The sequence below is a fragment of the Schistocerca gregaria genome, chromosome 6, assembly GCF_023897955.1.
Source record: "Schistocerca gregaria isolate iqSchGreg1 chromosome 6, iqSchGreg1.2, whole genome shotgun sequence".
NCBI lineage: Eukaryota > Metazoa > Arthropoda > Insecta > Orthoptera > Acrididae > Schistocerca > Schistocerca gregaria.
In genome coordinates this window covers 127707314-127731563 of record NC_064925.1, presented here as the reverse complement: position 1 = coordinate 127731563, position 24250 = coordinate 127707314, and the positions used below count along the sequence as shown (strand labels likewise).

General features: G+C 44.1%; 2 protein-coding genes across 5 annotated transcripts in view; one reads left to right on the top strand and one right to left on the bottom strand.

Annotated features, from left to right (window-relative positions):
• The window catches only part of LOC126278767 (uncharacterized), a 779239-nt gene that overhangs the window by 560733 nt on the left and 194256 nt on the right, over positions 1 to 24250 (bottom strand). The gene's annotated exons all lie outside the window — the stretch shown is intronic.
• LOC126278133 (uncharacterized) overlaps positions 1 to 24250 on the top strand; it is an 85366-nt gene that overhangs the window by 26407 nt on the left and 34709 nt on the right. For 2 of the 4 annotated variants that reach the window (XR_007550653.1, XM_049978020.1), the window contains one exon: positions 2737 to 2804. The exons of the other annotated variants lie outside the window; for them this stretch is intronic. Coding sequence is in view for 1 of the 2 variants with exons in the window: in XM_049978020.1 (XP_049833977.1) it covers positions 2737 to 2804 (68 nt within the window). In the remaining variant the exon portion in view is untranslated. The remainder of the gene's footprint in view (positions 1 to 2736; positions 2805 to 24250) is intronic. 4 annotated transcript variants of the gene reach the window in all.

Here is a 24250-nt window from a genome sequence, read left to right as displayed (position 1 = left end):
AACAGAAGCGAAGTGTTACAAAACTCTCCGAAAAGTAGAGTGTGTTAGCAAACCTAACACTGCTGTAACCTTAAATGAATGAGGGCAGTACTTTAATGTATCATATGTCACTTATAATTCTTGCAAGTACTAGTAACTGAAAAGATTGCTACAGGATTGTTGAAATGTCACTGCTATTGCCAGGCCCTACAAAATGGTTAAGCGTTCTTCAAGAGAGGCATTGTACTGGCGTTCGGTGTGACAGACGACTGCATGGTGGGCAAGGTATGTGATATATGTGATACTGACACATTTCATGCTGTGCAGATCGATCGATGGAGCAGCCGCTTTAGACACTTCATTTACAACTGTGTTTCGACACTGGGCTTTCTTCGCACCACCTTGTCGACGGTGCGCTATGACTACTACAATTGGGAGAAAAGCGCAGTCACCAAGTGTATATAAGCTACACATCCTCCCCCGCTCCCTATCCCTGAAGTCTTAGGGATTGAAATTGCTATGAGTGGAGGACCATCCTCCAGTGAAAATGAAGCAGTTGTGTTTGTAATTCATGTGGGTGACTACATAACTTCAGTTATAGCTCCTTCCATACTGTTTCCATAGTTTCATGTAATTCCTCGACCTGCTAACATGCTGCATTTCGCAGTAATAAGTATGAATTTCATAATATATTATTTTAACACTCCCACAGTTGGTATATTTTTAATGTCAAATTCCCATAACTTTAGTACTATGGCAGCTCTAAGACTAGTGAGTTGCGGCACTCATTGTCAAGCGTCGATAGCAAAATATGAGTTCATCGAAAACCGTTGTATGCGCACGATACTTACTGCTTGAACCATTCAGTCAAGTAGATCAAGATATTATCGTCGGTGGATGTTTACATGCAATGCTGGATACTTCTGCCACCGTCTCTGCCTTCCATATGCGTTTTTTTTCGCATGGAGGATCTTGTACGTGGCTTGTAACTTCAACAGAGCATGCACCATTCCATCGTATCCAAAACTGTGTCAGATGAACAGTATGACGAGATATGAGTGCTCGTGTGGTTCTCCAGGACACCTGAGTTCAGTTCAGAGCATTTTGGGGATGTGTGACAATGACATAGGTCCGTCTTGGATCCAAATTCAACAATTCTGTGATGTTCAGGGAAACGAACATGTCTGGAAAAGTTCAAAATGAAGTGCGCGATTGCAAGAGAAAAGTACTTAATTTCGTTTGGCTAAAGACTTATCACCAGCGATGATTATTTAGTTGGGTAGTAGGGTTACATGCCACTGTGACAGACGTAGTGTCTGTAAAATAGATCATATACCATGTGTGCCAGTTTTCACTGGCACTTTGTCGCCTCATAATTACAAGTGGGCTATAGTGCGCATTTGGTGAATCAGGATTGTTCAAAATCTTCAAATGTGTGTGAAATCTTATGGGACGTAACTGCTAAGGTCCGCCGGGATCAGCCGCACAGTACAAGACTGCAGCGACTAAGACCGCTCGGCTAATACCGCGCAGCGGATCAGGATTCAGGGCTGCTTCCCAGCTTCTTCGGTGTCTCTGGTGTCAAGGACTTAATTAGGTGTTTCTAATTAAATATCTGATGAGTATATACTTTACATAAAAATGCGAAGACATAATAAATTACGGTCAGAAAGGAGCAACAGATTTTTGCCGTCGCTATATAGGCCGAGAGATAACGTATTTTTATGTTCGCTGTACCTACATCTAAACTTTGTACAACACGTTGCGAAAGACTTAAATTTAATCTCGAGAAAATGCTGAGTACCTGAGCACCTCTCAAGCGCTTAAAAAGGACATGCCCAGCATATCCGGAGGGCATGTCACATTGTTCGAAAGGCGTGTGACAAGCACCTAGCATAAACGAAGATTATTGAACCTGCATCTGCAAAGAATGGAGCAGGCGATTTTGATGCAGGTCAGTTTGGAAGTTGCAAGCTGTTTTTAAACTGCATTTATTTTCTATTTATAACAATACTAGCAATCCTGTGACTGCTTCGCAATTGCTAAATATGTATAGGAATTGAATATACATCCCAATCTGCCTCACCCTCCTCTCCCTGTTCTTTGTAAAATCTCATACTGTGTGACTTGCAATTAGTTCAAATGGTTCAAATGGCTCTGAGCACTATGGGACTCAACTACTGTGGTCATTAGTCCCCTAGAACTTAGAACTACTTAAACCTAACTAATCTAAGGACATCACACACATCCATGCCCGAGGCAGGATTCGAACCTGCGACTGTAGCAGTCGCACGGTTCCGGACTGCGCGCCTAGAACCGCGAGACCACCGCGGCCGGCACTTGCAACTTAGTGACGGGGATAGAAAAACTGTAGACTGCTTAGTAAGAGAAAAATAATGTAATACTTTTGACAATTGATGATACTCAATGGAATGGTTAGTCGCAGCATACACAAGGGATTTACACTCGCGCGAGAGAAACGAACGAGTTATTTCGTAGTATCATATTCATGATTGTAAAAAAATATCTGTCTCGCTTTAGATCGGTATACAGTAGGCACAGGGCTTCTCTGATGAGCTGACTTGGAGAAAATTATTATTACTTTTTTGTTTTGATAGTTAAATCCGAAAGTTAATGACTGCAAGCTCTTGAAAAGGGTACGAATTGTTCTCTTAATTTTTACGTGCTGCGCAAGCGGCACGGTCACAATCCAAGCCAGCTAGGAATTAATCCCTTTTCACTTATGTCCTTTTGCAGCCGCTAAGAAACGCAAAACTCCTCTGGCTTCTCTACAGTAAAAGGTACCACGGGACTATAATACGACGGTAAGTTAATTATTATCCACAATTTAGTTATATTTTTGTTTATTTTGGTAGTACTGTCGTTCTACGTTGACGACGCATGCTTTGTTTATTTGTTGTTATATCTTTGCAATTTTCAAGCTGCTAAGTTAGTTTCTTTATCGTTGCCGTGGTGTTAATAATGGCTGCTCCGCTGTCTATTTGCACCAATGAAGAGCAACGTTCAGTGATCCGTTTTTTTGTGGTCGGAAGACGTATCAGGGGCCGAAATTCATCGAAAACGTTCGGTAGCGTACGAGAACAGTGTTTTACACAACGGAGTGTCTACGAATGGATTGAAAAATTTGGAAATGATCGCATTTGTGTTACGCACGATGAAGGAGCCGGACGACAGTTTACCGCTACAAATGAAGAAACCATTGGCCGTTCTCTTGAAAAGACGGACAATTAACTATTGACGAAGTGGCACATCGTCTGAAAATTAGTCACGGTTCTGCCTGCAAAATCAACCGCAACAGATTTGAGTTTCATAAAGTTTGTGCAAGGTAGGTCCCAAAACAAATTACACAGTTGAATAAACAAAAGCGCTATGACATCTGCAAAAAAAAAAAAAAAAAAAAAAAAATAATAAATAAATAAATAAATAAAAATGGGTCGCTGTGGTAACGAAGATCACATCACATCATATTGAAACAAGAAAACAAAACAAGCTCAGCACACGACGACGAAAGAGCATTAACGAGTGGAACAATTCAGCGGGTAACGTGGACGACGCCACATGTACCAGGTGATCAAAAAGTCAGTAAAATTTGAAAACTGAATAAATCACGGAATAATGTAGATAGAGAGGTACAAATTGACACACATGCTTGGAATGACATGGGGTTTTATTAGAACATAAAAAAATACAAACGTTCAAAAAATGTCCTACAGATGGCGCTTCATATGATCAGACAAGCAATAATTAGCATAACAAACTAAGACAAAGCAAAGATGATGTTCTTTACCGGAAATGCTCAATATGTCCACCATCATTCCTAAAAAATAGCTGTAGTCGAGTAAAATGTTGCGAACAGCACTGTAAAACATGTCCCGAGTTATGGTGAGGCATTGGCGTCGGAAGTTGTCTTTCAGCATCCCTAGAGATGTCGGTCGATCACGAGACACTTGCGACTTCAGGTAAGCCCAAAGCGAATAATCGCACGGACTGAGGTCTGGGGACCTGGGAGGCTAAATACGACGAAGGTGGCGGCTGAGCACGCGATCATCTCCAAACGACGTGCGCAAGAGACCTTTCACGCGCCTAGAAATAAGGGGTGTTTTTTTGTTATAATAAAACCCCATGTCATTCCAAGCATGTGTGCCAATTTTTACCTCTCTGTCTACATTATTCCGTGGTTTATAAGTTTTCAAATTTATACTTACTTTTTGATCACCCGGTATTTACTCCCTGCCTGGATGACAACTTGTGGCTTACTTCAGGAGTTTTTGATAATGGTGTAATTTGTATCCTGTAAGAGATACGCGACTTTTGTGACAGCACAAACTGTAATTTATGTGATTCATGCAGTAAAACGCTTTTGACCACTTGCGGAGAAAACCATTGATCTGCAGTTTATTCTCTGCTACGTTATCACTGTTTGGACAAAGCCTTCAGTATGCACAGAAGTAAACGTTTCAGGAAGCTTCTCAATCTCTGAGGTTCTCAAGAGCAGGAGGAATGCGTGAAAATAATACGAGGCCATTTGCGCGTGTTCTTGTCCCAAAGCCTATTTTGACGACCTGCGCCCCAGAATAATGGCGCCACATAAGCCCCCTGTATTAAAAGAACTGTCAGGGAAACTAGGGGAAGTACAGAGGAAAAGCGGGCGTCCACAGATCGAGTGTGTGGTTCGAAGGTGACGTAATCACAGCACTGTTACATCAGAGGCGAGCGCGCCAGCTAGCCCACCTTGTGTCCGTGTTTGAACAGTACATCCTGTTCACTCACACAAGCCACACGACGTCGAGGAAAACAGTGGTAAATAAAAGTCAGCTCAGTTAAATAATTTAACATTCCGTAAAGAAAGTTGTAAATACGGCTCTAAAGAGCTTCCCAGTGACAAATGAGTAAATCAAAAGCGTGAAAAAGTGAATGCCTAATTAAAGTAACGCAGAGAAAGACTGTGGTCAGATATATCTTCCTAGTCAGACTACGAAATGTTGAATTTGTGTAAAGATTCTGGAATAAATGGTAGACAGAAATTCTTATATATTCACCAAACGATATCTTGGAATATCAACAGTCATCGTAATGGATATTATTTTAAGATAACTAGTTTCAAACAAGTGACCATTTTCGACATGGTTTAAGCCTGGTTACTTGGGGTCATCTACATAATTGCCTTTTGCTTATATCATCTGTCACACATACACGCTCCTCTTGTCTCACTCATTTTCCAGCAGTCATCCAGTGCAAAAAAAACGCCCGTGCTTCTAGCCGCAACATTTGGCGTGAAGGCCCAACTATTCGCGTGACATTTAGTCACTCGATTTACTACCTCATGACTCTTCCCAATGGTTTGCCGTGGTTGTCACTTGGATGCGCCACATTTTACAGGACCACAAGTGCTCTCAGAACCCAATTTTACGATACTGATACATAAATAATTTATTGGTAAAGCAATAATACACTACTGGCCATTGAAATTGCTACACCACGAAGATGAAGTGCCACAGGCGCGAAATTTAACCGACAGGAAGAAGATCTTGTGGTACGCGAACGATTAGCTTTTCAGAGCATTCACACAAAGTTGGCGCCGGTGGCAACACCTACAACGTGCTGACATGAGGAAAGTTTCCAACCGATTTCTCATACACAAACAGCAGTTGACCGGCGGTGCCTGGTGAAACGTTGCTGTGATGCCTCGTGTAAGGAGTAGAAATGCGTACCATCACGTTTCCGACTTTGATTAAGGTCGGACTGTAGCCTATCGCGATTGCGGTTTATCGAATCGTGACATTGCTGCTCGCGTTGGTCGAGATCCATTGACTATTAGAGAATATGGAATCGGTGGGTTCAGGAGGGTAATACGGAACGCTGTGCTGGATCCCAATGGCTTCTTATAACTAGCAGTCGATATGATAGGCATCTTATCCGCATGGCTGTAGCGAATTGTGCAGCCACGTCTCGATCCCTGAGTCAACAGATGAATACGTTTGCAAGACAAAAACCATCTGTACGAACAGTTTGACGACGTTTGCAGCAGCATGGACTATCAGCTCGGAGACCATGGGTGCGGTTACCATTGACGCTGCATCACAGACAGGAGCGCCTGCGATGGTGTACTCAACGACGAACCTGGGTGCACGAATGGCTAAACGTCATTTTTTAGAATGAATGCATGTTCTGTTTACAGCATGATAATGGTCGCAGCCGTGTTTGGCGACATCGCGGTGACCAGACACTGGAAGCGTGTATTCGTCATCGCCACACTGGCGCATTACCCGGCGTGATGGTATCGGGTGCCATTGCTTACACCTCCCGGTCACCTCTTGTTCCCATTGACGGCACTTTGAACAGTGAACGTTACATTTCCGATGTGTTACGGCCCGTGGCTCTACCCTTCAGTCCATCCCTGCGAAACCCTACATTTCAGCAAAATGTTGCAGTTCCTGTACGGGCCTTTTGGATACAGAAAATGTTCGACTGGTGCCCTGGCCAGCACATTCTCCAGATCTCTCACCAATTGAAAACGTCTGGTCAATGGTGGCCCAGCAACTGACTCGTCACAATACGCCAGTCACTACTCTTGATGAACTGTGGTATCGTGTTAAAGCTGCATGGGCAGCTGTACCTGTACACGCCATCCAACCTCTGTTTGACTCAATGCCCAGGCGTATCAAGGCAGTTATTACGGCCAGAGGTGATTGTTCTGGGTACCGATTTCTCAGAATCTATGCACCCAAATTGAGTGAAAATGTAATCACATGTCAGTTGTAGTATAATATATTTGTCCAACCAATACTCGTTTATCATCTGCATTTCTTCTTGGTGTAGCAATTTTAATGGCGAGTAGTGTACTACATTCTGCAGTGACATTAATATGACCATCTGGCAGAAGCCAAAATAACTACTTTTTACAGTGCGGACCGCTCCGAGACTTAGAGGAAGACAGTCATTGTGGTTCTGAAAGATGTGGAGCCCTGGCGAATCCAGTGCTGTGGCCAGCTGCGCGATTACCCTCATCGAGATACTCTCACAGATCCTCGGCTGGGTTTAAATCTGGATAGTACGGCGGACAGAGGAGAACGGTAAACTCGTCCTGGCGCTATAGGTACATTGCGAGCTGTGTGACACGCTGCAGTATCCTGCCGGTAGATGCCATGGTGCCAAGCAAAAGCAAACTAAATGTAGGGGTGGGCAGGGTCCCGAAAGATAGATGTGTTGATCCATTGTGCCTTCCGGAATGTAGAGCTGACGCAAGGAATACAGCGAAACCGTTCCCCAGACATTAACCCTCTCTCCTCCGCCCTTGCAAGTCAGATAAATCGCTCTGTTTCCGCATTACGACGCCGATTACACGGTTATCTGCGTCCTCCCAACACGACTACTTAATCCTCCGCTGCTAGGGGTGCCACCTGCCGTCTGTAAATGGTTATTAGACACTGAACATCTACATCTACAATTATACTCCGCAAGCCACCCAACGGTGTGTGGCTGAAGGCACTTTCCGTGCCACTGTCATTACCTCCCTCTCTGTTCGAGTTGCGTATGGCTCGCGGGAAGAACGACTGCCGGAAAACCTCCGTGTGCGCTCAAATCTCTCTAATTTTAAATTCGTGATCTCCTTGGGAGGTATACGTAGGGGGAAGCAATATATTTGATACGTCGTCCAGAAACGCTCCCTCTCAATACCTGGACAGCAAGCTACACTGTGATGCAGTGCGCCTCTCTTGCAGAGTCTGCTACTTGAGTTTGCTAAACATCTCCGTAGCGCTATCACGCTTACCAAATAACCCTGTGTCGAAACGCACAGCTCTTCTTTGGATCTTCTCTATCTCCTACGTCATTCCGACCTGGTACGGATCCCACACTGATGAGCAATACTCAAGTGTAGGTCGAACCAGTGTTTTGTAAGCCACGTCCTTTGTTGATGGACTACATTTTCTAAGGACTCTCCCAATGAATCGAAACCTGGCACCCGCCTTACCAACAATTAATTTTATATAATCATTCCACTTCAAATCGTTCCGCACGCACACTCCCAGATATTTTACAGAAGTAACTGCTACCAGTGTTTCTTCCGCTATCATATAATCATACAATGGCGGATCCTTCTTTCTATATATTCGTAATACATTACATTTGTCTATCTTAAGGGTTAGTTGCCACTCCTTGCACCAAGTGCCTATCCGCTGCAGATCTTTCTGAATTTCGCTGGAATTTTCTAATGCTACAACTTCTCTGTATACTACAACTTCACCCGCTAAAGGCCACATGGAACTTCCGACACTATATACTAGATCATTTATATATATTGTGAAAAGCAGTGGTCCCATAATATTTCCCTGTGGCACGCCAAAGGTTACTTTAACGTCTGAAGACGTCTCTCCATTGAGAACAACATGCTGTGTTCTGTTTGCTAAAAACTCTTCAATCCAGCCACACAGCAGGTTGTGATATTCCGTAGGCTCTTACTTTGCTTATCAGGCGACAGTGCGGAACTGTATCGAACGCGTTCCGGAAGCCAAGGAAAATGGCATCTTTCTGAGAGCCTGGGTCTCATGAACAAATAAAGCGAGTTGGGTCTCACACTATCGCTGTTTCCGGAATCCATGTTGATTCCTACAGAGTAGATTCTGGGTTTCCAGAAATGACATGATATGCGAGCAAAAAACATGTCCTAAAATTCTACAACAGATCGACGTCAGAGATATAGGTCTTCTTGAAGGGTGTATTTGTGATGGAACTAGGCACTGAGACAATTTTCGAAGGCCCGATAATCGCAAGATAATCTCGCATTTGACTCTGAAGAGCCAGACTGGGTGAAACAGTTGTCTGGTGTGCACTTGGCTAACGTTGAACAAATCACATTACCTCTTGGTGCTGGCAGGAACGGACGTTCAGAGAAAAACTGCAGTCGTTAAATGTATGTTCAAGGGTATTATAATTAAAATTTCCTCGAGAAATTAAAGTCTCATCTTTATCTACGATAATGATGGAAGGTGAATAAATGACTCGGTATTTGTAGCAGACTTGGGACTTGAACCCAGGTTTTCTTGCTTAGCAGACAAGAATGGAGACCATTACACTACCACAGCACTATGGCCAACATTGCTGCATGGACTACCCGAGTCTAATGCCCTCCCCGTCACAAACTTCTTATCTTGAACTTCTTTTTCCTTCATAAACCGTCACTATTGCCAGGGCTCTCCAGCACTGGAATAGCACACCACCTTGAGAGTAATGGGGAAATCCTGTACCTCAGGTGAGTATAGAGATTATAATTAAATTTACCCTGGCAATAGTGACGATTTACGGGAAAAAATAAGCTGAAGATAGGAATGGAAATTTGTGTTTGGTAGGGTATTGGACTTGAGAAGTCCTGCAGCAGCGTGAGGCATAGTGCTGTAATGGTCAGTATTTCTGCCTAGTAAGCAAGAACACCGAGGTTCAAATCGTGGCCAGAGTACAAGTTTTAATTCATTTATTCAGCGTCCATCACTATCGTATATTCAATAGGTTTGCAGACTTGGCAATGAGCATTAGTATTATGCAGAATGCGAACGATACCCTATGTTAAACTACTGGCCATTAAAATTGCTACACTAAGAAGAAATACAGATGATAAACGGGTATTCATTGGACAAATATATTATACTAGATCCGATAAGCGATAACATTTCCATGCAATTTGGGTGCATAGATCCTGAGAAATCAGTATCCAGAGCAACCAGCTCTGGCCGTTATAACGGCCTTGATACGTCTGGTCATTGATTCAACCAGAGCTTGGCTGGCAGCCCATGCAGCTTCAACACGATACCACCGTTCATCAAGTGTAGTGACTGGCGTATTGTGACGAGTCAGTTGCTCGGCCACCATTGACTAGGAGGTTTCAATTGGTGAGAGATCTGGAGAATGTGCTGGCCAGCGCAGCAGTCGAACATTTTTTGTGTCCAGAAAGGGCCATACAGGACCTGCAAAATTAGGTAGTGCATTATCCTTGTGAAATGTATGGTTTCGCAGGGATCGAATGAAGGGTACAGCCACGGGTCGTAACACATCTGAAATGTAACGTTCACTGTTCAAAGTGCCGTCGATGCGGACAAGAGATGACCGAGACGTGTAACCAATGGTACCCCATACCATCACGACGGGTGATACGCCAGTATGGCGATGACGAATACACGCTTCCAATGTACGTTCATCGCGATGTCGCCAAACACAGATGTGACCATCATGATGCTGTAAACGGATCCTGGATTCATCTGCAAAAATAACGTTTTGCCATTCGTGCACCCAGGTTCGTCGTTAAGTACAACATCGCAGGCTCTCCTGTCTGTGATGCAGCGTTAAGGGTAACCACGGCCACGGTCTCCGAACTGATAGTCTATGATGCTGCAAACGTCGTCGAACTGTTCGTGCAGATGGTTGTTGTCTTGCAAACGTCCTCATCTGTTAACTCAGGGATCGAGAAGTGGCTGCACGATCCGTTACAGCCATGGTGTTTAGCTGCCTGTCATCTCGACTGCTAGTGATACGAGGCCGTTGCGTTCCGGCACGGCGTTCCGCATTACCTTCCTGAACCCGCCGATTCCGTATTCTGCTAACATTCGTTGGATCTCGACCAACGCGAGCAGCAATGTCGCGATACGATAAACCGCAGTCGCGATAGGCTGCAATCCGACCTTTATCAAAGTCGGAAACGTGATGGTACGCATTTCTCCTCCTTACACGAGGCATCACTACAACGTTTCACCAGGCAACGCCGGTCAACTGCTGTTTGTGCATTAGAAATCGGTTGGAAACTTTCCTCATGTTAGCACATTGTAGGTGTCGCCACCGGCGCCAACCTTGTGTGAATGCCCTGGAAAGCTAATGAATTGCATATCACAGCATCTTCTTCCTGTCGGTTAAAATTTTCGCGTGTGTAGCAAGTCATCTTCGTGGTGTAGCAATTTTAATGGCCAATAGTGTATGAGAGTTTTTAAAAGTCTGATCTCATGTATAGATTTGGGAAAGTCTGCAAAGAATGCTATGGCTCAGTCTAGTTGTAATGGGAGTCAGTGTGGTGAAATCGAAGAAAGGCAAGCATTTCTGGTAAGACGAGAATAGGGTAGCTGAATCGTTGCGCGATGGACAGAGCTGGCGCTACGTCACCTGGTCCGCTATGTTCGGCGTGAAGGGGGAGTGGCACGTTTGTCACGAGTGCCGTTAAGGCTGTTTTCGGGAGGGAGACAGTCGGTGAAGCAGCACGGACGGCGCAGGTCTGGGGGGCAACGTGCTGGCTGGTCTAACGCCCGTGTGACTTTCATGTTAGTATGACTGCGCATCTTACGGACGAGGGATGAACACCTGAAACGGGAGTGGACGGATTATTCCTTTAGCCGACGAGGTCTGGAGGCAAGCCGTGCGTCGTCGTGATCCTTACATTTCCTGGCAGCTCCAACTTTTTCCAATGTTTGTCACCGCACAGGGGCTTTGTACACTCGGTGAGCTACTCTTAGTTTGCTGCTTCGGTGCCGAGAGAATGCGGCGTTTATATAAAGGGTGGTCCATTGATAGTGACTGGGCCAAATAAATCACGAAATAAGCATGAAAGGAAAAAACTAAAAAGAACGAAACTCGTGTAGCTTGAAGGGGAAACCAGCTGGCGCTATGGTTGGCCTGCTAGATGGCGCTGCCACAAGTCAAACGAATATCAACTGCGTTTTTTAAAAAAATAGAAACCACCATACATATTCGTGTAGGACGTAAAGAAATATGAATGTTTTAGTTGGACCACTTTTTTCGCTTTGTGATAGATGGCGCTGTAATAGTCACAAACGTATACGTACGTGGCATCACGTAACATTACGCCAGTGCGGACGGTATTTACTTCGTGATACATTACCCGTGTTAAAACGGACCGTTTACCAGTTGCGGAAAAGGTCGATATCGTGTTGATGTATGGCTATTGTGATCAAAATGCCCAACGGGCGTGTGCTATGTATGCTGCTCGGAATCCTGGACGACTTCATTCAAGTATCCGGACCGTTCGCCGGGTAGTTACGTTATTTAAGGAATCAGGAAGTGTTCAGTCACATGTGAGATGTCATCCACGATCTGCAACAAATGATGATGCCCAAGTAGGTGTTTTAGCTGCGGCCGCGGCTAAACCGCACATCAGTAGCAGACAAATTCCGCGAGAATCGGGAATCAAAAAACGTCGGTGTTGAGAATGCTACATCAACATCGATTGCACCAGAACCATATTTCTATGCATCAGGCTATGCATGGCAACGACTTTAAACGTCGTGTACAGTTCTGCCACTGGGCAAAAGAGAAATTAAGGGACGAGGACACATTTTTTGCACCCATTTTATTTATCCACGAAGCGTCATTCACCAACAGCGGTGACGTAGACCGGCATAATATGCGCTATTGGGCAACGGAAAATCTACGATGGCAGCGACAAGTGGAACATCAGCGACCTTGGCGGGTTAATGATTGGTGCGGCATTACGGGAGGAAGGATAATTAGCCCCCATTTTATCGATGGCAATCTACATGGTGAAATGTATGCTGATTTGCTACGTAATGTTCTACCGATGTTACTGCAAGATTTTTCACGGCATGACAGAATTGCGATGTACTTCCAACATGATGGATGTTCGGCACATAGCTCGCGTGCGGTTGAAGCGGTTTTGAATAGCATATTTCATGACAGGTGCATTGGTCATCGAAGCACGTTCATCAGATCTGGCGTCCCCGGATTACTTTCTGTGGGGAAAGTTGAAGGATATTTGCTATCTTGATTCACCGACAACGCCTGACAACATGCATCAGCACATTGTCAAATGGTTCAAATGGCTCTGAGCACTATGGGACTCAACGTCTGAGGTCAGCAGTCCCCTAGAACATAGAAATACTTAAATCTAACTAACCTAAGGACATCACACACATCCATGCCTGAGGCAGGATTCGAACCTGCGACCGTAGCGGTCTCGCGGTTCCAGACTGAAGCGGCTAGACTCGCACGGCCACTCCGGCCGGCACCACATTGTCAATGCATGTGCGAACATTACGGTAGGGCAAATACTCGCTGTTGAGAGGAATGTCATTACACGTATTGCCAAATGCATTGAGGTTGACGGACATCATTTTCAGCATTTATTGCATTAATGTGGTATTTACAGGTAATCACGCTGTAAAAGCATCCGTTCTCAGAGATGATAAATTGACAAAGGTACATGTATCACATTGGAACAAACGAAATAAAACGTTCAAACGCACCTACGCTCTGTATTTGAATTTTAAAAACCTACCTGTTATCGACTGTTCGTCTAAAATTGTGAGCCATATGTTTGTGACTATTACAGCGTCATCTATCACGAAGCGAAAAAAATAGCCCAACTAAAACATTCATATTTCTTCACGTACTACACGAATATGTAATAAAAAAATTGGGTTCCTATTTTTAAAAAACGCAGTTGATATGCGTTGTCCTACTGCAGCGGCATGTAGCGGGCCAACCATAGCGCCATTTGGTTTCACGCTTCAAGCTAGACAAGTTTCGTTCTTTTTAGTTTTCTCTTTTTACGCTTATTTCGTGAGATATTTGGCCCGGTCACGGTCAATGGACCACCCTGTAGACCGATTTCTCTCCCCGCTGTGAGAGAGATAACTGTGACTCTTTCACTTCCTGCGGGCGTCTCTGCCCTGCTGTTTCTATATCGGACTCGGTTCAGCCTCGTGATGTTGTTATTCATCCCTATTCCAGTGTCTGGCCAAGAAAAATGGGGAACGTGTCGCTCGTATCAAAATATCATTGATTCTATTTAGCAATTGTATTGGAGTTATGATTTGGGTGTGTTTTTTAAATGATTGTGCTTTTGTAAATTTCTTTTATCTTCAGTGTGACTATGACATGCAAAACATTTCTGCTGTCTAGTACCGTGCCTACTAAATCTCTAAGTCGCTTTCTGTAATTAGCTGAAGCCCGCAAGCTTGTTATTTCCCGGCCAAGCAGGTGTTTACATTGGTGAGGTTCATCAGCTAACCGTTACCGTCTTCCTTAGACCTATGTTTTCGGTCTAACGCGACAGTTAATTATTTACCGTTTCCACCTCGTGACGTGTTCTGAAGCTGAATGTTCACCATCAGGTGTAAAAGTGGAGGGGGGGGGGGGGGGTTGCCTTGGCTAGTTATCTTATTATCTTTTGTTGCCTTTTCAAAAAGTTTTGTCTTGATATGTCATGATTCTGTTGACGTAACAGGCAAACCTATTTGTTCTTGCCGGCCGCGGTGGCCGAGAGGTTGTAGGCGCTTCAGTCCGGAACCATGCGGCTGCTACGGTCACAGGTTCGAATCCTGCCTCGGGCATGGTTGTGTGTGATGTCCTTAAGTTAGGTAGAGTTAAGTTGTTGTAGGTTTAGGGGACAGATGACCTCATCTGTTAAGTCCCATAGAACTTAGAGCCATTTGAACCCTATTTGTACTGATGAATGTAAATAAAAATCTTGATATGAATGATGTTCAACCCCTATTTAGCCCAGTCCTTTCACTCCCAGGCAATCTTACCCCATTAGTATCAACCGCAGCACAAAATGGATTACAATAGTAGGTTCGTTTTGAATAGGAAGGTAGGGGCAGAGAGAAAGTTACTGTGATTTCAGTAATTGCCATCAGAATCGACAGTAAAGCCACGCCAACAACAATAGTTCAGTTGTAGATGCAGACGTCGCAAGGATAAGATGAAGAGACAGACAAGGTATATGACAATACTGAACGAGTAATTTAGTGCGTGAACGGAGATGAAAATCTAATGGTTGACTGGAATGCGATTGTAGGACGAGTAGTCGAAGAAAGGATTACGGAGAACGTGGGCTTGGTAGCAGAAATCAGAGAGGAGAACGACTAATTGAGTTTTGCATTAAATTTCAGCTAGAATTAGCGAATACTCTGGTCAAGAATCGCAAGAGGAGGAGGAAACTTGGAAAAGGCCCGAAGATACAGTAAGATTTCACTTAGACTACATCTCAGTCAAGCAGAGATTCTGAAATCAGATATTTGATTGTAAGGCGTACCCACGAGCGGATATAGACTAAGTTCACAATTTAGTAGTGATGAAGAGTAGGATGAAGTTTAAGAGAAGGTCAGTAAGAATTAATGTACAAAATCTGGGGCACGGAAATATTAAGCAATGAAGAGAGACGCTTGACGTTCTCTGAGGCTGTAGATACTGCGACAATGCATACCTCAGTAGGCAGTTCAGTTGATCTCTAGAAAGGGCAATCACAAAAGTTGGAGAGAAAGCTGTAGGTACAAGGAAGGTAACTGTGAAAAAACAAAGAGTAGTAGTGGAAGTACTTCAGTTAATCGACAAAAGAAGGATGTAGAAAAACGTTCAGGAAAGTCCAAGAATACAGAAATACAAGTCATATAGGAATGAAATAAACAGATAGGGCAGGGAACCTAAGGCGAAATGGCTATATGAGAACTGGTATGAAATCGAGAAAGAAATGGTTAGCGGATACACTGACTCAGCGTATAGGAAAGTCAATACAACCTTTGGTGAGATTAAAAGCAAGGGCGATAACATTAAGAGTGTAATAGAAATTCCACCGTTAAATGCAAAAGTGAGAGCGGATAGGCGGGAAGAGATCATTGAAGGCCTCTTTGAGGGGGAGGACTTGATTGATGACTTGACAGAAAAAGAATCAGGTGGCTACAGGGAAGAGTTAGGGGATAAATTATTAGAATCAGAATTTAAGACTTAAGATCAAATAAGGCATAAAGAATAGATAAGATAACATTGGAATTTCTGAAGTCACTGGGTGAAGTGGCAACGGAACGACAATTCACATTGGTGTGTAGAATGTGAGACTTGCGACAAAACGTCATACTTTCGGAGAAACATTATTCACATAACTCCGAAAAAAGAAAGAGCCGACATGTGCAAGAATTATCGCATAATCAAATCAACAGGACACACATCCAATGTACTAACAAAGATAATATGCAGAAGAACTGAAAAGAAAGTAGAGGATCTATTAGATGACCCTTAGTTTGACTCGAGAAAAGGTAAAGGCATCAGAGAGGCAGTTGTGACAAAAAATGGTTCAAATGGCTCTGAGCACTATGGGCTATCTATGGTCATCAGTCCCCTAGAACTTAGAACTACTTAAACCTAACTGACCTAAGGACAGCACACAGCACCTATCCATCACGAGGCAGAGAAAGTCCCTAACCCCGCCGGGAATCGAACCCAGGAACACGGGCGTGGGAAGCAAGAACGCTACCGCATGACCACGAGATGCGGGCGCTAAAGGAAGCGAGGTTGAAAACAAATTAAGACCTGTCCACAGCGTCTGTGCACCTGGAAAAAGAACAATGGGGTTGAGCTATAGGGAAAGACGGAATATATACAATATACACTCCTGGAAATTGAAATAAGAACACCGTGAATTCATTGTCCCAGGAAGGGGAAACTTTACTGACACATTCCTGGGGTCAGATACATCACATGATCACACTGACAGAACCACAGGCACATAGACACAGGCAACAGAGCATGCACAATGTCGGCACTAGTACCGTGTATATCCTCCATTCGCAGCAATGCAGGCTGCTATTCTCCCATGGAGACGATCGTAGAGATGCTGGATGTAGTCCTGTGGAACGGCTTGCCATGCCATTTCCACTTGGCGCCTCAGTTGGACCAGCGTTCGTGCTGGACGTGCAGACCGCGTGAAACGACGCTTCATCCAGTCCCAAACATGCTCAATGGGGGACAGATCCGGAGATCTTGCCGGCCAGGGTAGTTGACCTACACCTTCTAGAGCACGTTGGGTGGCACGGGATACATGCGGACGTGCATTGTCCAGTTGGAACAGCAAGTTTCCTTGCCGGTCTGGGAATGGTAGAACGATGGGTTCGATGACGGTTTGGATGTACCTTGCACTATTCAGTGTCCCCTCGACGATCACCAGAGGTGTACGGCCAGTGTAGGAAATCGCTCCCCACACCATGATGCCGGGTGTTGGCCCTGTGTGCCTCGGTCGTATGCAGTCCCGATTGTGGCGCTCACCTGCACGGCGCCAAACACGCATACGACCATCACTTGCACCAAGGCAGAAGCGACTCTCATCGCTGAAGACGACACGTCTCCATTCGTCCCTCCATTCACGCCTGTCGCGACACCACTGGAGGCGGGCTGCACGATGTTGGGGCGTGAGCGGAAGACGGCCTTACGGTGTGCGGGACCGTAGCCCAGCTTCATGGAGACGGTTGCGAATGGTCCTCGCCGATACCCCAGGAGCAACAGTGTCCCTAATTTGCTGGGAAGTGGCTGTGCGGTCCCCTACGGGACTGCGTAGGATCCTACGGTCTTGGCGTGCATCCGTGCGTCGCTGCGGTCCGGTCCCAGGTCGACGGGCACGTGCACCTTCCGCCGACCACTGGCGACAACATCGATGTACTGTGGAGACCTCACGCACCACGTGTTGAGCAATTCGGCGGTACGTCCACCCGGCCTTTCGCATGCCCACTATACGCCCCCGCTCAAAGTCCGTCAACTGCACATACGGTTCACGTCCACGCTATCGCGGCATGCTACCAGTGTTAAAGACTGCGATGGAGCTCCGTATGCCACGGCAAACTGGCTGACACTGACGGCGGCGGTGCACAAATGCTGCGCAGCTAGCGCCATTCGACGGCCAACAACGCGGTTCCTGGTGTGTCCGCTGTGCTGTGCGTGTGATCATTGCTTGTACAGCCCTCTCGCAGTGTCCGGAGCAAGTATGGTGGGTCTGACACACCGTCGTCAATGTGTTCTTTTTTCCATTTCCAGGAGTGTATATAAGAACCCAGAGGGAACAATAAGGTTGCAAGACCAAGAAGGAAGTGCTCTGAATCAAAAGAATGTAAGACGGCATATAGTCTGTCGTCCTTATTGGTCAATCTATGCATCGATGAAGCAATGAATGAAATAAAAGAATGGTTCAAGAGTGGGATTAAAATTCAAGGTGGGAGCGTATCACTGATATTTGCTGATGACCTTGCTATCCTCAATGAAAGTGAGGAATTATTAAAGGATATGTTGAATGGGGTGAACAGTCAAGTGAGTACAGAATATGGATTGAGATCACATCGAAGAAAGACAGAAGTAATGAGAAGTAACAGAAATGAAAACAGCGAAAAAATTAACATCAGAACTGAGGACCACGGAGTAGATGAAGTTAACGAATCCTGTTGCCTTAGCGGCAAAATAACTTACGATGGACGGAGTAAAGAGAACATGAACAGCAAACTAGCACTGGCAAAAGGGACGTTATTGGCCAAGAGAAGTCTACTTGCATCAAACAAGGGCCATGACATGAGGAAGAAATTTCTGAGAATGTACGTTTGTTGTACAGCATTGTATAGCAATGACACATGGACTGTGCGAAAAGAGCAGTAGACAAGATTCGATGCATTTGAGATGTGGTGCAACTGAAGAATGTTGAAATTTAGGTGGACTGATTAGATAATGAATGAGGAGGCGCTTCACAGAATCGGAGAGGGAAGCAGTATATGGAAAGCTTTTACAAGATGCAGGGACAGGATGAGAGGACGTATGTTAACACATCAGGCAATTAACTTCCATGGTACTGGAGGGAGCTGTAGAGTTGGGTTGGGTTGTTTTGGGGAAGGAGACCAGACAGCTAGGTCATCGGTCTCATCGGATTAGGAAAGGAAGGGGAAGGAAGTCGGCCGTGCCCTTTGAAAGGAACCATCCCGGTATTTGCCTGGAGCGATTTAGGGAAATCACGGAAAACCTAAATCAGGATGGCCGGACGCGGGATTGAACCGTCGTCCTCCCGAATGCGAGTCCAGTGTTTAACCACTGCGCCACCTCGCTCTGTGGAGCTGTAGAGGAAGTGAGAGACTGGAACGCTTCCAGCACATAGTTTTGGAGGTAGGGTGCAACTGCTAATCGGAAAGGAAAGGTCGGCAGAGGAAATGAATTCGTGGCGGGCCGCTTCAAAGCAGAGAGAAGCTTCCGTAATGTAATGGCCAAGAATAGCTGAAACATGTATGCCTACTTACAAAGTTTCAAAAACCAGCTTTAACTGATGAAGCAAAGAATGTACTACAACACGTTGACTATCGCTCCAGTTGGCATTACGGGGAGAAGAATAAACTGCAGTGCGCACAGAGGAGTTTAAACAATCATTTCTCCCGCGCTCCATTCGTGAAGCAACAGCATGAAGCCCTAGCGTGAAGTACCATCCATTATGCGCTTCTAAATTGTTGTCAGAGTATGGATGTAGATTTAGGTGCAAAAGCAGGCGGTGTCCGGTGTATCGCTCTTGTCCCTTCAGCGGTGCATCATCATCTTGACGGGCGCGGGTTCTGGAGTGTCGCTCTAAGGGTCACGTGACTGTTGTTTTGACAGTGCGGCAGACGGTCTGATAAGATAAGGCTTCCAAATTAGCGTCACGCGAAGCTCTCTCGACGTTACATAAACATTCGCGGTCTCCTCAGAAGTACGCATGACCTGACAACAGGAATTACCTCACTAAGCCAAGTTATTGCTGTGTCCTCACCAGTCTACCGTATGAAGTCGACATTTCTCGCAATGGTACTTATCTGGTGCCAACCTTTCGAGGTGCACAATTCTATGAACACAAGGAGTCTCATTTACATTTCGCTACTTTGCTTGTCTTTTGTTCTTCTGCTGAACCAGGACAAGATTTACGCCAAGAGATTACTTGTCCGGTCAGCGGATGGCAATATTAGTCAATTTCTCTCGCCAAAATGTTTCAGTTAGCAGGCACATACTGTCACAACCAATAAATGTAGTTATTCAGACCTGAGTGTGCGGAGCTTGGAAATGTTGTTGATAACGAGTGCGTTAGTTGTTGGGTGTAGGTAGTAATAGAAGAGCAAGGCTTTAAAAATATGGTTCAAATGGGCTCTAAGCACTACGGGACTTAACATCTGAGATCATCAGTCCCCTAGCCTTAGAACTACATAAACCCAGCTAACCTAAGGACATCACACACGTCCATGCCCGAGGCAGGATTCGAACCTGCGGCCGTAGCAGCTGCGTGGTTCTGGACTGAAGCGCCTAGAACCGCTCGACCACAGCGGCCAGCAGCAAGGCTTTATTACTGCTTCTAGGGAGTTAAGCATTCTTTCGCATTGCTAGTTTTTTATGTTATTTCTTGCTGAGACAGAGTGACAAACATTTTAAAGGGTCTGTTGTTGCCTGATGGCCCGTTGTCTGGTTAGATTGAATTTGTTGTATATTTAACCTTGTTCTGCTTCGGCAAAAGGATTTTTTTTTGTTATTTTAGCCCTAAAAGCTCTTTCAGGCTACAGACAATTGTATTTACTTTATTAAACTTGGTTTCTCGTGCGTTGAGTGAAATTTTTGATGAGTAATGAATTAATCTGGGAGAACCCACCTGTCGCACACGGGTTTATTTTGCCCTAAAAGCTGGCCAAAAGCCCTCTTTCCAATTGCTACTAATTCCCCTAATGCACAGCTTCCTGCGATAGATAGAAAATGGGGCATTTCTGAGGCAGTGTGTCATTTGCTTACTGTGCACTGATACGCGGTAGAGTCAGTTTGTATTCACGTATCGATTGCAGTCCATCTGAAGTTTCTCTATTGACATGAAATCACTCTGTTTTTGTGAATGTGTTAAAGTGTGATTTGATTTGAACTGTTATGGAAACAAATGTGAATTCCGAAGTTCCGTGCATATACTGTTATTCATTAGTAATCATTCTTTTTGTTACAATTCATTGTACTTCCCTGTATATTTCCTCTGCCGGAAATGTAAAAAAGTAGCTGCTGAATACCGCTGTTTGATTTTGTGCACTTGTTTTAGATTAATAAGTTGTCACCTCTAAAAAATGTCGCCTCCGAAACGAATTCTGAAAGCCGTTTTTATCCTAGGTCCTTCGAATATCAGAATTATAACAAGGAAAGGTCCCGGTGACCTTATGAAGTTTTTTTCTGCAAATGAGTTTGTAAAAAGATTGAACTTAATGAAAAATTATCAGATCTTATCTTCCCTGATGAAGGATTGACAAGTTTTAAATATCAACTGTTTCATATAAAGTCACAATTAAAAAAACAATGACTTGCTTCATACGACGCATCTTCTTAAGAAAAACCATAGCTGTCTGCAAAGTCCTCTTAAAATTCTATGCTGCAAAGATCGAGGTGATAGGCAATGAAAATCGTTCGTAGAGTTAAGCAAATGCAGTAAAAGATGTACGACACAGCTATTGAGAAACAGTTTTGACGCTACAGAATTAACGTATGCCAGTCAAATAAAGCTCAGAGAATCTGGAAATGTTGAGGGTTCGAAACCGGTTAAAGTTATTACTTCATCTCCTACAAGATGAGCTAAATACAGACAAGCATCAGATCGGAGTCGTAGAGACCTACAAACAAACAAAAAGTGACTTTCACCTATCCAGACCTTATTAATCTTTGTGGAAGTCTCGCTGACAAGGAAAAAATTCGAGATAATTTCAACAGCAGATACGAATTTCTATCCCTGTTACAGATTCCATTAAGAGTCAAGTGGTACTATGTAAATGAAACCCAGGGGCGGCTCCTGTATAGGTTTGCAGGTTTGCGCTACCCCCAAGAAATAATTTTGTTCAGCTGTGTTTGCCATATGAGCGTTCTACACTAGTGGAGAAGTAGCGCGCCGTTTATCTCTTTTGAAATGCCCGGGCTCCAACTGCCGAACGCAGAGGAGTTGGATGGAATGTGCCGAAGGCGACAGGGGGTTGCACTGTGGCTGCAAACGCGGACTTGCGTGTCTCAAAGGGGGTGCGGGGGCAACCCTAGCCAACACGGTGCTCGTATGCGGTCCTTGTGTGTATAAACACCTCACCCGGGTCACGCTGCCAGCCGCAGGAAGAGGGCCCAAACTCTTCCGAAAGGAAACGGAACTATCGGATCTTCGAACAAAGCGGGATTCTCGCGCCGCCTTACAAGTTCAGGTGTAGCTGCGAGAGAACTATTTCCTGTGCGTTGTGTTACTTATTATAGCGTGTGCTACCACCTGAATTTTGAGGCTCAAGTGACAAGTGAATATGTGAAATAATGAATCAGGTAATTTCATAGCTCAGTTTGAAGAAAAATTAGAAACTAAGAGGCTAGGTAGGCCTACTCCTGCTTTAACAATTTCACAAACCGTTAAAACGAAACGTCCCCAATTCAATAGGGAATTTAACTCTGAATAGTACAACAAGCAAGAATGGCTGTGAGTTGTGACGTGAAAAATGCCTTATTTTGTTTTCCTTGTTTATTGTTTGGAGGAGATCTTTCATGATCTAAAAACGGAGTCTGTGACATTCAACACCTCCATGACAAAATTAGAAAACACGAACTTTCTTCAGACCATGTAAATAACGTTTTGAATACAGCAAGTCTAGGCAATGTGAATCTAGCTACCCAATTAGACAGTGGGTACAGAAGGTTCGTGGCATTACACAACCGAAAAGTTACCGATAATAGGTACTTATTGAATCTAATTATTAATTGTATTCGTTTCTGTGGTGTGGCGGAACTTGCCCTTAGAGGGCATGATGAGACTGAATCTTCCAATCCTGATGTTTTTCGTTCCTTGACTAAATATGGTGCAGAAAATTCAACAGGTTAACACGAGTAGCATGAAAGAGGGCGAACTGAAAATGAAACAGCGATGTGTAATCTACTGCGGGAGGCAAAAGAAGTATGTGATGTCATAAGTTACGAGGCAAAAAAAGAGTCAGGTTCACTGGACACCTACTTGCAGCCTCTCTCTTCCTACCAGAGAAATTCGCTACTTACTCTTCCAGTATTACAGAAACTTCTTTCAGAGCCGCTATTGAATGCCACTCTTTTTTGGAAGCAAAGAAACTTCGATCAGAACTCTCTGTTATTTATGGAAGAGTGGAGTTTAGAAGCATATGTGGAGTTTTGAGTTTCCTCGTCTACATAACAGACAATAATCTTTGTGATACACTGAGCGAATCTGTGAACCTCCTTAAAGAGATAATTACAATTTCAATGACCACATCGGAAGCAGAGCGTTGTTTTTCTTTGCTGAAACGCATCAAAACCTTCTTGAGGAATACTATGGACCACGAAAGACTCTCAGCACTCGCGATGCTCTCTATGCAACGAGACCTCGTTTCAGGAATTGCAGACTTCAGTCAAAGAGTGATTGAAATATTTGCAAATATGAAGGAAAGAAGAATAGTGTTCCTGTACAAGTGAGCACCACCACATCCAAATTCACAGACAAAATCGAACAGCGTTAACATCAGTCCTGCTGAAAAAGGTTAGTAAGGCATGCCTACCACTTTTTGAGTACATAGAGCTGCAGTTGATTTTAATTCATTTTATTCTGCAAAATAATACTTTTTTCTGTGTACACGTTTTAGTTTTTTTTTTTTACATCAAGCATTACAAAAACATGTGCCGTGTGCTGATTTTCTCTCTTTTGTTGATGTTTTTCTTCGTGAGCAAAGTGCACCACCATCTTCTTTGGTCACGAGCCGCCACTACTGAATCTCATCAGGTAGCTACCACATGTTCCCAGATTCAGCTTTAGGCCTTGCTCAGTCTCACATGTGAGCGATTAATATTAAATTTGGAACAGGTTTTAACGATCTTCCGAATAATGACATAAATGCTTTGGAATTTATCTATAAATGGAGGTGTGATGGAACATAGCAAATTCAGTCTAAAAAAAAAATTGGAAACAACTGTAATGGTGATCTGAACATATTTCGGTCATATTTACTGCCTCTTCAAATTATTACCCGCCCAAACAAAGATCTAATTATTTGGAAAATTTATACACCTCTGTTGCAGACCAATAAGAACTGAATTGTTTCATGATACAAATGATGTTACTAATGAAGAAACTGGTTATATTAAAAGGCGAATTGAAACATTACAAGAAATAAAAATGGCAGGAACAGAGGATGATTAATCCATAAAACAGAAACTGCTGATTACTGTGGTAGATGCAAAGGCCTACATGCAGCAAGAGAGACAGCATAGACAATATGATGTTACATTTGCAAGGCAACCTCGAAAGACTTCAATATCTTCGCACAAACCAAAGTAGTAAAGAAAAAGATCTTTAGTTAGGAATGTCTGTACTCCATGCCCCAATTAGATTTTTCAAATTTTAGTTGCATTTGTCCTATAAAACGAAAATTAAAAAGTGCAAATTCGTTCAAAAGAGGAAAAGAGCCTCCTTCAAGAGAGGAACAAAGTC